At 46.2% G+C, this 12,191-nt stretch overlaps 5 protein-coding genes across 5 annotated transcripts; 2 read left to right on the top strand and 3 right to left on the bottom strand.

The window, feature by feature from the left end:
* Positions 1-4,333: 4,333 nt before the first annotated feature.
* On the bottom strand, positions 4,334-5,680 carry FSST1_012984 (uncharacterized protein; the record flags this gene model as incomplete). The annotated part of the gene is made up of 1 exon (XM_083236258.1): positions 4,334-5,680. One exon carries the CDS (start codon positions 5,678-5,680, stop codon positions 4,334-4,336), a length of 1,347 nt encoding a protein of 448 aa, XP_083082680.1.
* Positions 5,681-6,986: 1,306 nt separating this feature from the next.
* Positions 6,987-7,190, bottom strand: FSST1_012983 (uncharacterized protein; the record flags this gene model as incomplete). The annotated part of the gene is made up of 1 exon (XM_083236257.1): positions 6,987-7,190. The coding sequence occupies one exon, from the start codon at positions 7,188-7,190 to the stop codon at positions 6,987-6,989; it is 204 nt and encodes a 67-aa protein (XP_083082679.1).
* A 1,185-nt stretch (positions 7,191-8,375) lies between these two features.
* On the top strand, positions 8,376-9,727 carry FSST1_012982 (zinc-binding dehydrogenase; the record flags this gene model as incomplete). The annotated part of the gene is made up of 7 exons (XM_083236256.1): positions 8,376-8,441; positions 8,490-8,559; positions 8,609-8,679; positions 8,725-8,790; positions 8,841-9,015; positions 9,066-9,419; positions 9,465-9,727. The coding sequence occupies 7 exons, from the start codon at positions 8,376-8,378 to the stop codon at positions 9,725-9,727; spliced, it is 1,065 nt and encodes a 354-aa protein (XP_083082678.1).
* Positions 9,728-9,772: 45 nt separating this feature from the next.
* Positions 9,773-10,673, bottom strand: FSST1_012981 (SDR family NAD(P)-dependent oxidoreductase; the record flags this gene model as incomplete). The annotated part of the gene is made up of 2 exons (XM_083236255.1): positions 9,773-10,006; positions 10,053-10,673. 2 exons carry the CDS (start codon positions 10,671-10,673, stop codon positions 9,773-9,775), a joined length of 855 nt encoding a protein of 284 aa, XP_083082677.1.
* Positions 10,674-11,002: 329 nt separating this feature from the next.
* On the top strand, positions 11,003-12,124 carry FSST1_012980 (Alpha/Beta hydrolase protein; the record flags this gene model as incomplete). The annotated part of the gene is made up of 2 exons (XM_083236254.1): positions 11,003-11,904; positions 11,959-12,124. The coding sequence occupies 2 exons, from the start codon at positions 11,003-11,005 to the stop codon at positions 12,122-12,124; spliced, it is 1,068 nt and encodes a 355-aa protein (XP_083082676.1).
* Positions 12,125-12,191: the final 67 nt, after the last annotated feature.

Here is a 12,191-nt window from a genome sequence, read left to right as displayed (position 1 = left end):
TGACTTGATTGCTTTGCACAATTTAAACTGGTTATTATAGCCATGATGCTGCTTACTAGCATGCCAGGTCGGCCTCCTGCATCAATAGCGGCAAGCCATCCGTTGGCCATCACCAGGCATATAATATTATCAATAGTGAGAGGCAATACCTGCTGTTCAGTATGGTTTATTGGTCAGTTATAAGAGTGTATGTAGTTGTGAGGGAATACCTGCAATAATACAAAGATCTGGACATATAGCATAACAATAATAACTCGAACGACTTCCAGTTTAACCCCAGCAATCCCATCGATATTTTCTGCCTGAACGTCGGTTGATGGCTAGTTTCTACTACAGAGAGTGCACATTATTTGCCTAAGCTGAGTACTAAGGCTTTCGAAGTGCATCGAGCGCGATGCTCCTCTGTTAGTACAGGAACGGTTGGACTGGGTTTAAGTCAAAGAGGCTGGGCTTCGGCTCTTTGCTCCAGAGAAAGGTGGTGCATATCAGGTTTTCAACGGACGTTCATTGCCCGATGCCATCAACCTCTACTGTGCACAGGACGTTGAGATTCTCCCACGTTTATGGGCTCACTATAATGTCAAAATGGGACAGAAAAGGCGCGAGAAGATGATTGCCGCATCGGAGGCTAGGGTATAATCATCTCAATCTGCCGCCTATAATGGCAAATGGTGACACATGGCTCTGTCCCCCAGTGGCTGGTAAGGTTTTCCTATGCACAGTTACGCCTGCGGTATTGCGTACTTGTTGTATAGCCACTTTGTCCGTTCTACTAGAGAATTCTGTCTTCTGGCTAGCATGACTGTGCGAACTAGACAGTCTAGTCATCAAAACGTAGCCAACATACAGCTAGGAGAATATATTTGGCGTCAGGCATCGGCCACATCTTGTCTCCTCTTGATATATGGCCGATAACACTTGGCCACGTGAGGCACTAACTCAAGGCGTACAGTATGTCTCACAGTCAAGATGGCTCGTTGTGTGATTATAGTTAAATGCGCGAAGGAGGCCTCACCGCATGCGGGAGGTCTGAAACCCTACTGTAACAAGGTTGAACTAAAATGTGTCGCATTGCTCAATTATCGTCCGTGCCAACCTATACTTGTTGTGATTGTGGGTCAACTAGCTCACGTTTTAGAGAAACCTTGCGATCAGCCCTTAAAAGTAGTGAAAATACATGTAAAAGGATATACAGAAAACATAATGTCGCGACAAAAATAAAATCATAGGAGGGAGGGCCATCTAATCAATGCGGCCAAGAATTCAGGATTAGCGATGTCCATAATGAGGCCTTCTACCTGCACGTTGTTATTAGCTTGAATACTGAAAGGCTGGCCGACGCTTGAAGTGGTATGTATATTGGCCTCACTTAGCTGCATAGCCCTGTCGACATAAGTGAAAAGGGAAACGGCTGCATATTTTTACCTTTCACAAATAGTAAACAATAGGTCGCCGTTACTGGGACCGCAGCAGTTATTACTGATGTGTGCTGTATAAGGCTCGGAAGTTATCCGTTCTATCGATAGTTTACTACCGAGCAAAGCGGGGTAGTAAGATATGCAAGACTTGGAGAGGCAATAAGCTTGATTATGAGGTTTTAATGATGACCTGGCTGCACGCCAAGAGTCAAGAGTTGTTTCGTGCTTACGCCTACACCAATGACCTGTTATTATATTTACTTTTCCTCTTCCTTTTTCTTTTTGTTTCTCCTTTTCCTCTGGTTTTAGCGTTAGTGTTTGGCTTAACAAAAGTCCATCAGTAGCCCTTCCATCAGGAAGCCTAATATCTAAGGACTGTTAGTTCCAATTGGCTTAGCTTATACTAATATTGCTACATATAGAGTCGCAGCCCATCATCTGCCTTTGACACACGTTTCCTTTGATACGTCCCACAAGATATGACGCCATCGGTCTTCCATCCTCAACTGACATAGACTCATCCATTCTGAAAAACGCCACCATGCCCTTGAGTGGGCAGATGTTAGAACAGCCCTCTTACTTGGACTCTCTTTCCGAACTAGTTCATTCATCCGAATGTTTATCATCCAAAGGCTATATTACGACTCCATTGTCAGATGCCGATCTTGAGAAGAAGAGACGTTGTGCCAGGTGCAACTCATGTGAGAGGCATTTTATCCACCCTCGGAAACGGAGAGCTAATACGTCTAGTGCTTATCAAGAAGGAAAGACGATATCGACAGAGGTCACTTCACAATCTAGATTCTACGAATTCGAATCCCCCAGGCCCCGTATCAAGTAATGTTCCAGACGAGATCGATTCGCTTGGGCTGGAGCAACTGCAGTTAGAAGAAACACACGCACCGGTACTGCGCTGTAAGTTTCACGATGGAAAGAAAGTCAACAAGGTTATAGATTCGACCTTCCGAAGTCGAGATGAGGTTCGCTGATCATTATGGCAGACATGGACTTGTTGTGGCGAGCATGTGGCGGGACCCCCTTGCAAAGAAGAAGAGGATCACCAGCCCGAAAGATGTACCCTCAAAGAGATATCTACTCGCTGGCAGTACTCTGGAACGCCATCGTCGACGACAAAAGATGCTTGCAAAGTTGTCGTGATCGACTGTGAAATGGGAACGGCGGCATCCGGCGATTGTGAGCTGATACGGCTGACACTTATCGACTATTTTTCCAACCATATTCTGATCGACAAGCTCGTTTGGCCTGATGTCCCGATGAGCCACTTGAACACCAAGTGGTCAGGAGTAACGTGGAAGTTGATGCGCGAAGCACGAAACGGAAACAGGTGCATATTTGGTCGGAAAAACGCCCGATCTTTGATATGGAAATTTGTGAGTTCAGAAACGATTGTCGTCGGACATGGTGTAAATTCAGATCTCACTTCATTGCGATGGATCCACCCTCGAGTTATTGACACGCTTATTGTCGAAGGCGACAACCATGACAAAACAACTGGGCTTTCATTGAAAAAATTGGCTGAGAAGCGGTTACAGAGAAATATACAGCAAGGGAAAGGCCACGATAGCCTTGAGGATGCAATTGCTACACGAGACTTGCTCCACTGGAATGTTGCGAGAATGATTGAAGGACTTACAGAGACTTGAATATATTCAGATAGAATTATCGTTTCGGTGTACGTACTAGACAATGCTTACAAATGTTTGTATCTTCATATGGCTCAGTAGCAAACAACATGTCATAGTTTCATCATAGCAATTCTACTGGATGAAGGACTTCTTGTGATTTAGTAAACTACACACCTTTTTTCCTTACACGGTGGCTGATTTTCTAATAACTCATCGCTTTTGCACCAAGGCAAGGTAGTCTTACCTCATCCTAAATCTTCATGTTCACGCCCAGTGTGTTGAGTTTTCTGCTTCAGATGTTTGTCTCGTCGTATTCCTAAAAAATGCGACAATGGAATTATTGCACAATTTTTAACACTTCATTAACCACGAGGCATATGCAGTTATCTGCTGTCAAAAGGAATGCCGACCCGCCCTCTCACGGCTCCCACATCATAATCAATCTCCACAAAAAGCACCATATTCCAGAAGATGAGAGAATTGGATTAGCGAAGATTGTCACACCTATATGATCTGAGCACGATCGACACCATACCAGACTATAATGACGAGGAGCTAGTTGACGCCCATAGCACTGATTAGCGCGAAGATCAGACAAAGTTTGAGAATTCAGATATCTTCGCTGGAATAGAAGCAGGTCTCCCTCATGACAAAACCTAGAGCGATTTTCAATACGCCACACAGAAGTTTGTTCAAGAATATCTCGTTGGAGATACACAGTTGTGGCGCTCGGGAGCATCGAAAAGCTTTGACAGTGCCTATAGAAGATGAGGGAACATCCAGCCATGAATTTATGGGCACTTAAGCTTTCGCCCAGGCTTTCTCAATTTCCTCTTAAGTTTTCAACAAAGGTTAATCTGTCCGCGCAGATCAAATTTTTAACATAATTCAAATCAAAGGTTCTCTCAAGACAAGGTTTCTTCCACGGCGTGACTCTTACGGCATGAACCTTATGATAGAGGTGACTTCTTGCAACCTCAGTCAAAGTCAGTCAATCCCGGTCTTGTTTCATATAGCTAACCACTGTCGTAGTTCTCGTACACGATGCCGACTCGTACGACAACTGATTCGACCAGTTGGAAAGGCATGCCACAACGGCGATCGGGGCCTTTAAGTCATAGCTGCTGGAATAAGCCTAGACGAAGAAGCCCGAAGCCAAAGGCTCGGTGCGAGTTATCTAGTCAATTGACCATAAAACGCTGCTTCTGTCTTCTTGAGAGATTCGTGATGTTATCAACTGGGGAAGTCTTAAGGAATAACAATTCTAAACTAAGAATCAGAATAGAAGATTTGCCCTTTCTTCCGGAGCTCGACCTTGAGGTTGGCAACCTCATTAGGAGGCAAAATACTTTCCAACGCGAACAAGTAAAACTCGTTTGAATAACCTCGTCCATCTAGGTCCCAGGTCAGACCTAAAAGGCACATTCTTCGCTTATCCCAGAAAGCAAAGCCCAGTCGGCGGAAAGAGTCGAATTTGACACCAGGAATAGGCGAGCTGTTACCAGGACCAATTGTAAGGACCGCCCAACTAGACACACCTGATGACTCCCTGCTTAAGAACTCCTCGGTTTGCTCCCAGCGAGCATTCTCGCTGAGTAATGGCCGCCTGAGTGGTGTGCTGTCTTCTGGTATAGCAGTACCCTTCTCTAAACGGTGAATTTGCCCGTTGTAACGATATCCCCAAACAGCCCGGAGTACCTTGCTTGACTCTGGCGATGCCGTAATCCATCCGGGACTTTCTGAGACTGGAGGCGGGCGTGGTAATCGGTAGTAGTTATCGTTCTGGGCACGTCCGAGAGTTGTCAAGTAGTCCATTGCGGTCCTGATCTCCTCAGCTTTACTAATGGAACTATCAGGTCGTTCCACCAGGTCTGCTGCATCCATCTGACTCAATATATCGATATCTTCCTTGGCCCAGCTTTTGCCTATCTTGTCCCTAACGACAGCTTTGATTTCACCTACAAGCTGTATGATCCATATGGCGCGTAAAGCCCTCATTTCTTCAACCCAACTCGGTTGCCCCGCATTAACCACTTTGGCAGGTATACCGACAAATTCCCGATCCCAGGCTGCCACCCAGTCGTCATTAGGTCCATAGCCATGGGTGTAGTACGGCTTTGGGTTGAAGGCATGTAGTGGCCTGACGTTTTTTAGTTGTGCTAGATATGATGATAAACACGCCTGTGATAAGGCAGAGATTTGGTATGCGGTTGCGATAACCGACTGGAGTATGAGCAAGGGCATGATCGAGGTAGATAATGATTCTGGGCCAAGAGTAATGAATTTCGCGTCCTCCGGTTCACGAATAGGAACCACGCCGCGTAGGAATTGAGTCTGGAACTCATCCAGATTCCGAAAAGGAAGGGCCTTGGAGCGCACCAGTATAACTCCACGAATGAGCTCTTGAACTTTTGGGGGCAAAATTGAGTTCGGGCCAGAAAGTATGCCTTCAGTGATAGTGAGGGCATGGCTGCTAAATAAACGCCAGATATGTGGCGAGGCCCTCATCAGGTTCCAAAGCGTATTGAGACCAGGAAGGCTTGTGACAATGGGCAGCAAGATCTCGGGGGGCTGTAGCTCAAAGCATGCCGCTGTATCGCGGGTTGTATAGCGCATTGCGATAGAAGTTGATATTGTTTTAGCTAAGTGATGGAGAAATAACAGTTGAGTCGACTGAGTAAGGGGCGGGTACCTGGGCGCTATCTAATGGAGTCAATAAACTAATGCACATTGCTGATATAAGCAACAAAATGAGACCATCGGAATTAGCAGCGGGGCGGGGCCGAGATCTGGAGCGTCATGACAAGGCGAGAGCGGTCGGGAGCGGTCGGGAGCGGACATGAATAATTTTACTTATTAGCTCATGTGGATCCCTACTTAATTGGTCGTTGGCAACGAATTATTTTGTTACTACTGAGCACAGTAGAGGACGGGGGGCCTTATCTCGAAATATCAACGTAGCTCTTCTGATACGACCGACTATCTATGGAACCTGAGTTCAGCGTGCCAATAGTTGGTAGTGACGTTATGGCTACGTTTGCGTCTTTGATGGACGCCACGAAGTATTGATCAAGGACATTATTCGAGGTTAAAGCTATGGAATGTTTCAAAGATCTTGAAGCTATGGAATGGCCACCTCGTTGTTAAGCTACAATCGAAACCTTCCCAATCTTAGACACAGGCGCGTCTTGGTTCGTCAAGGCCAACGTTGCCTCTACATATCAACATCTGTCGACTTGGCAACTGCGGCCATTCTTTCATATCCCTGCTGAAACTCCCTCAGCCTCAGACCGAACAAGCTGTAGAAGTCTGACCCGAACTGTATTCGTAAGACCTGGGTACTGGCATGATTTTCCCATGCCCCTTGGAAAAGCCCTTGTGCTCCAACGGCATCGACGACCTCATTGCCGAACTTTTGTGGATCACCATCAACCATGTCTGGATTCTTGCCTGCTGCCTCAACAACCCCTTTCCACGCTTTAATAGACCCTTCCTAATCTTGTGAGATACCCTGATCACTGATCTGGTGATTCTCAGCAAAAGGTGTTTTGAAACCGCCTGGCTGGATAACTAATGTTTGGATACCGAACGGAGCTAGTAACGGAGCATATGATTCGGCGGAAGATTCCACCATTGCCTTTGCTGCACTATAAAGCATATACTCTGGCTTGGGGACAAATCCCCATATTGACGAGGTCGTTATCAGTGTACCCTGTCGACGTCGACGAAGTATGGGTAGAGCAGCCTTCCATACACGGATGCATCCGCACACATTAGATTGAAGATACTGCGAGAGCTGCGCCTCGCTAACGTCCTCCGCCACACCAACAAGTGTGTTGCCAGCGTTGTTGATAATGACCCAGTGAAGCTTGCCCTGGCCCAAACGACTCTTTTCTGCCACAAGAACCTCCGCGATGACCAATTAAGATTCCAGCTGTGATAGATCGACTTCAAGCCATCTGTCCCCTAACATCTCGAATTCTGGGTGTGATGCAGCGGCCTTCTGGACATGGCGACTGGTGCAGACAACATGTTGACCAGCAGCAAGTGCAGCGAGAGAGAGTTCAAGACCAAGACCAGAAGATGCACCTGTGATAAGCCAAAATTTTGGAGTTTGAGATGCCATGACGACGGTATTGTGAGTGTATAATAGAGGGAGCGTGTGCGTAGTCTGGTCTGGCCGACAGATAGAGAAAAGGAATCCGTAAAGAATTCAGTGTATGCAGAGATGAGTCTTCTAAGCTTTTATACTTGGCCTTTCAAAGAGCCAGCAGATAGCGTATTGAGTTTAGTCAGGAGATTGCCAGTATATTATTTGCCTTGAAGATTTGTCTAAGCCGCTTGAAAACTTCGAGCTTCCCCTTTCACTTCTACAATATCACGTATGTCGTCTTGGAAGTGGGGTATAGTGGCACGAAGGTGGGTAGACGACAAGAGAAGAGCGGAGGGGTTGTCCGCTCTGGAAGCCGGATCGCCGCTGTGGTGTGAAACATCTGATTCAATGCTAACTGTGTCTGAACAAAGACTCGGTCTTTTGTACAACCATTGACATTTATCCTGCTAAGTTGTAAAAGCACAGTGGCTTGCATTAGGATCTACATCCCTGCTACAATTAGAAAGACCGGGTAATGCGGATATAACTAGGGAACTAGGTATCATGATAGTTTGTATGTTGTCTACCAGTCTAACCTTTCCAGTTTGCTCTCGATCGAGCCAGTTGGACCAAGAGCTAACACCTCGACAATACATGCGACAGATCACCTCGAAAGTGTCGACGAGTGAGAAAATACTTTTCACGGCACCAGTGTTATATCTCGGTGACAATTTGATTTACCTATTCCAGCAAATTGGTAACGTTATCGTCAATCACTCTCATGTAAAAATAACTGATGCCGTTCAGGGCGGTCTGATTGTATAACCAAGACTGACAGGGGACTAGAAAACATGTGCAACATTGTCTAGATCGCTGAGATATGAAGGGCCAATGCACTCCCTCGTCGGGGTTTGATCCTCCAAGCCCGAAAGCCGCAGTCGAAGTCACTGGATATGTGACCATAATTGTTACTGGTGCTAGTCCTGAAATGGATAACCGATAGGTATCCCACCTTCCCCGCGGTTTCGACCTGGCTTACCAGCCAATGGCATGCCTACAATTCTACCTCGGCATAGAACGAGTCAATCAACCTGACCACAATGGCACAAAGTGACAATAGGGAAAACGAATATTTTCGAGGTATAAAAATAGTGTATTTGAGCTTGCAGTCGGTTAACTTAATATTCCAATAATCTGTAACTCGCATTTCTGTTAATAATGCCAACATCAGAGCTTCCCACAATGATGTATGCTTGGAGAAAACATCGAGGAAGCCCAAAACCAGTACGTGGGAATCGCTAAACATAAACCCATGTTCCTAACATGATTGAGGTTTACGAAGAAGTCCCTGTTCCCAGTCTGTCTCCCAGTGGAATCCTTTGCAAAATGCTCGCATCCGGTGGTAAGAGCAACTTCTCCCCCAGCGTGGATCCAAAGTTAACCGTCATCAGTTTGTCGGAGTGATCATTCGCTACTCACTATAGACAAACAAGCGTCTTGGTTTGAAGAAAAGTATATTCTGGTATGGTCATGATACACACATATACGACCATCGCTGATGATGCAGGGACACGAGGGCTGTGGTCAGGTCATTGAATTAGGCAGCGCTGTGCAAACTGATAAGATCAAAGTGGTAAGGCCAGAGCCCCACGGCATGAATGCAAATACTGATAATATCTCGAGGGTGACATTGTAGCTCTTCATGCAGTCCCCGGCTGCGGAGAAGACAATTGCCCCGAATGTTCCCGCGACTTGTCACAACTATGTGAAAGAGGACATCACTCCGGGATTGGTCAGGATGGCTTTTATGCACCCTACGCAGTGGTAGATATACGGGGTGTGGTAAGGGTTCCGAGGGGTAAGTATCTAAGCACACACTCGATAGTTTTGTGACTGACATCTTGTTAGGCGTCACGCCAGCGGAGGCTTCTGTAGCTACAGATGCTGTGAGTACTGCATACCACGCCATCATGAGAAGAGGTGAAGTCAAAAAGAAAGAGACTGTCTTTCTTTTTGGTCTAGGTGGCCTTGGGTTCAACGCCCTTCAGATACTGTTATACGTTGGAGCTAGAGTCATCGTTTCGGATATACGACAAGACCTTCTTGATGAAGCAGAACATCTAGGCATTCCGTCTAGCGATATTGTTCCGATTGGAAAGTCTCCTCAGGATTTTATCCTAGAAAATTGTCTTTCGGGTAAAATCGATACTGTTTTCGATTTTGTTGGCACTCATCAAACATTTGAAGATGCTCAACACATTGGTAAGTTTATCCTTTTGACTTCATCACTTCGATTAACAAATTCAGTTCGTCGTGGTGGCAAGCTACTTTGCATCGGAACTCTTGATACAGAAAACACCATTCACATGAAGATTGGTACAAGAAAGAGGCTGTCATTCATCTTTTCTTATGGCGCCCAAGTGCAAGACCTAAAGCAAGTTCTTGACCTTATTGCAGCTGGGCATATCAGGCCCCGTGTTGAGACACGAAAGATTCTGGAGTTTGAGCAAGTTCTGGAAGAGCTAGGAGAAGGCAAGATTAAGTCACGGGTTGCTTTACTTCATGAATAGCCTGATCTATTGGAAAGAGGCCATGGTAACGTAACTATGTCGTGTTCATCCATTTACACTTGCACTTGCTGGTAAACTCGTTCCAACGGCTGCAGTAGTTCCAGCATCTACTGGCAAGATGGCTCCCGTGATCCACCTAGCATGATTACTTGCCAGAAACACAACAGCACAAGCCGCATCCCATCCTGTACCCTCTGTTCCCAGTAAGCTTCGTGCCTTTCTCGCTTCCCTGGCCTCGTCCGTCATTCCTTTCGCATACATCATTGGGGTATAAAGCATCTTGAAGAGTTAGCAGTATCGTAGTTTCTGGGTTCAATACACTTACTCCAGGACAAACACAGTTGACTCTAATACCATCTGGGGCGTGATGTGCCGCCATGGCTCGTGTCATGTTGACAACAGCGCCTTTAGCAGTTGGGTAGAGAAGATGCGGTGTTCCGCCCTTCAGGCCAGCCACGCTCCCCATGTTGACTATAGATCCCTTGATCTCTCCAGAGTTGGTGGTCATAGCTGGTATAGCGTACTTTGCCATCAAAACCATGCTTGACACATTGACTTCGAGGCCTACTGCCCAACCAGCCATGTCAACATCAATTGCTGTTCCTGACGCCCCTGCTATTCCGACATTGTTGACAAGTATATCCAGCTGTCCGAATCTATCAAGGGCTAATGCAACAACTTTTTCGCAGTCGCTTGCAACTGTAACATCTCCTTGAGCTGGAATTGCGTTCTTTTGATCTGATTTTCGATTGGCCATTTCAGCTGTTTTGGTAGCCCACTCCAAGTTCATGTCAAGACATATCACACTGCAGCCCTCATCTGCCAGCATGATTGAGATTGCTCGACCATTGCCGATTCCATCTCCAAAACAACCGGCGCCAGTGACGATGGCGACTTTGTCTTTTAGTGATCGAGAGGGAGGATCAATTGGTATTTCCGAGGCCATTATGTGATGATCAATTTTGTTTGAGTATTACTGGAAGCGATAAGGTAATAGATACTATTGGAATTTATTCTTCATATCTTTTTGCCACCATGTTGTACACTTTCTGTAGTTTATGGCAATTCTCGGTATTGAATACAGCGGTTATCCCGATTAGGCATTCCCGGACCCAACTCCGACCTCAAGTTATACGGTTGGGCCGAGGTCCAATTGGAGTGATTGCGCAATGGACTAACTAACTGTTGCTGACTGGAAAGCCCGCATCAGAGGAAAAAACACGCTGATGAAAACACCTCTGCGCCATTCAACTTGCAAAATCATCGCCAATCGACATGTGCGACTTCTCCGAATACGGCGGCAAATCGGGAGAATGGCTTGCAGTCGAAGCAAGCCTACCTTCTCCTCCTACTTTCGCGGATATCTATGAGCAACAAAGGGTAGTCAACCAAGGCCGCGAGGAAATCTCGGCCAGGGGCATGAAACTACTAGCTGCATCTATTAGACTGACGGATCATGATATTCTGGCAAGAGACGGGACTATTCTAGAGGCGCGCAGCTATAGACCAGTAGATGCCGAGGCAAACACTCGCCTTCCTATTTACATCCACCTTCATGGAGGAGGCTATTTGTTCGGTTCTTTATCGTCAGAAGACGCAATATCTACGCGAATTGCACTCGGTGCAGGAGCAATAGTTTTCAATGTCAACTACCGACACACACCCGATGCAATATATCCCACAGCCTGGAATGACGTCGAAGATGCCTTCTATTGGGTACACAATCACATCGATAAGCTTTTTGGTAATCCTGATCAGGTACTGGTAGGGGGTATCTCAGCTGGTGCTCAACTTGCAGCTGCTCTGGCTCTGAAACAAAATGTGTCTTCTCCCGACATACTTCCAAATCCCAAGATCGCTGGACAAATCCTCATGATTCCCGCATTGGTTCAATCGGAACAATACCAGACTCAACTTGAACAGCTTAAAGACCCCTCTGTGTCCTCATACATTGAGAACGAACATGCTCCTATTCTTTCCAAGAAGGTCGTTGAGTTCTTTACTGGACTACTTAAGTTTCCGCTCTCTGCTTCTAACGATACCGATCTTCGGTTGAACACTGGAAATGCCTCAATCTTACAAGTAAAGGGGTTACCACCTACAGTACTGGGTATAGCTGGCCTTGATCCGTTGAGAGACGAAGGCTTGCTTTATGGAAAGAAGCTGGCTGAGGCAGGGTAAGATCACCACCGATAGCTTTGTTAACCGGTTTCTAACAACTCTTCTTTTAGGGTCCCTACGGATATACACGTTTTCAGGGGCTTGCCTCATGGTTTTCGCCGCTATGGGGAGCAGATAAGTGAGTCAAAGCGATGGGATAGAGTCATGGAAGAAGGGATCAAATGGGCAATCTCAAGCCCTGACCCTTCTTTGAAATTCGAGGTTAAAACGTCCTAGTGCCAATTTGACAAGACTTATTCAACGAGACTCAAAAAAAAATACATGTATCAATTTCTTCCAACCT

The sequence above is a fragment of the Fusarium sambucinum genome, chromosome III (genome assembly GCF_050947815.1).
Source record: "Fusarium sambucinum isolate potato_lamoka chromosome III, whole genome shotgun sequence".
Taxonomy (NCBI): Eukaryota; Fungi; Ascomycota; class Sordariomycetes; order Hypocreales; family Nectriaceae; genus Fusarium; species Fusarium sambucinum.
This window is presented reverse-complemented; position numbering and strand designations above follow the sequence as displayed.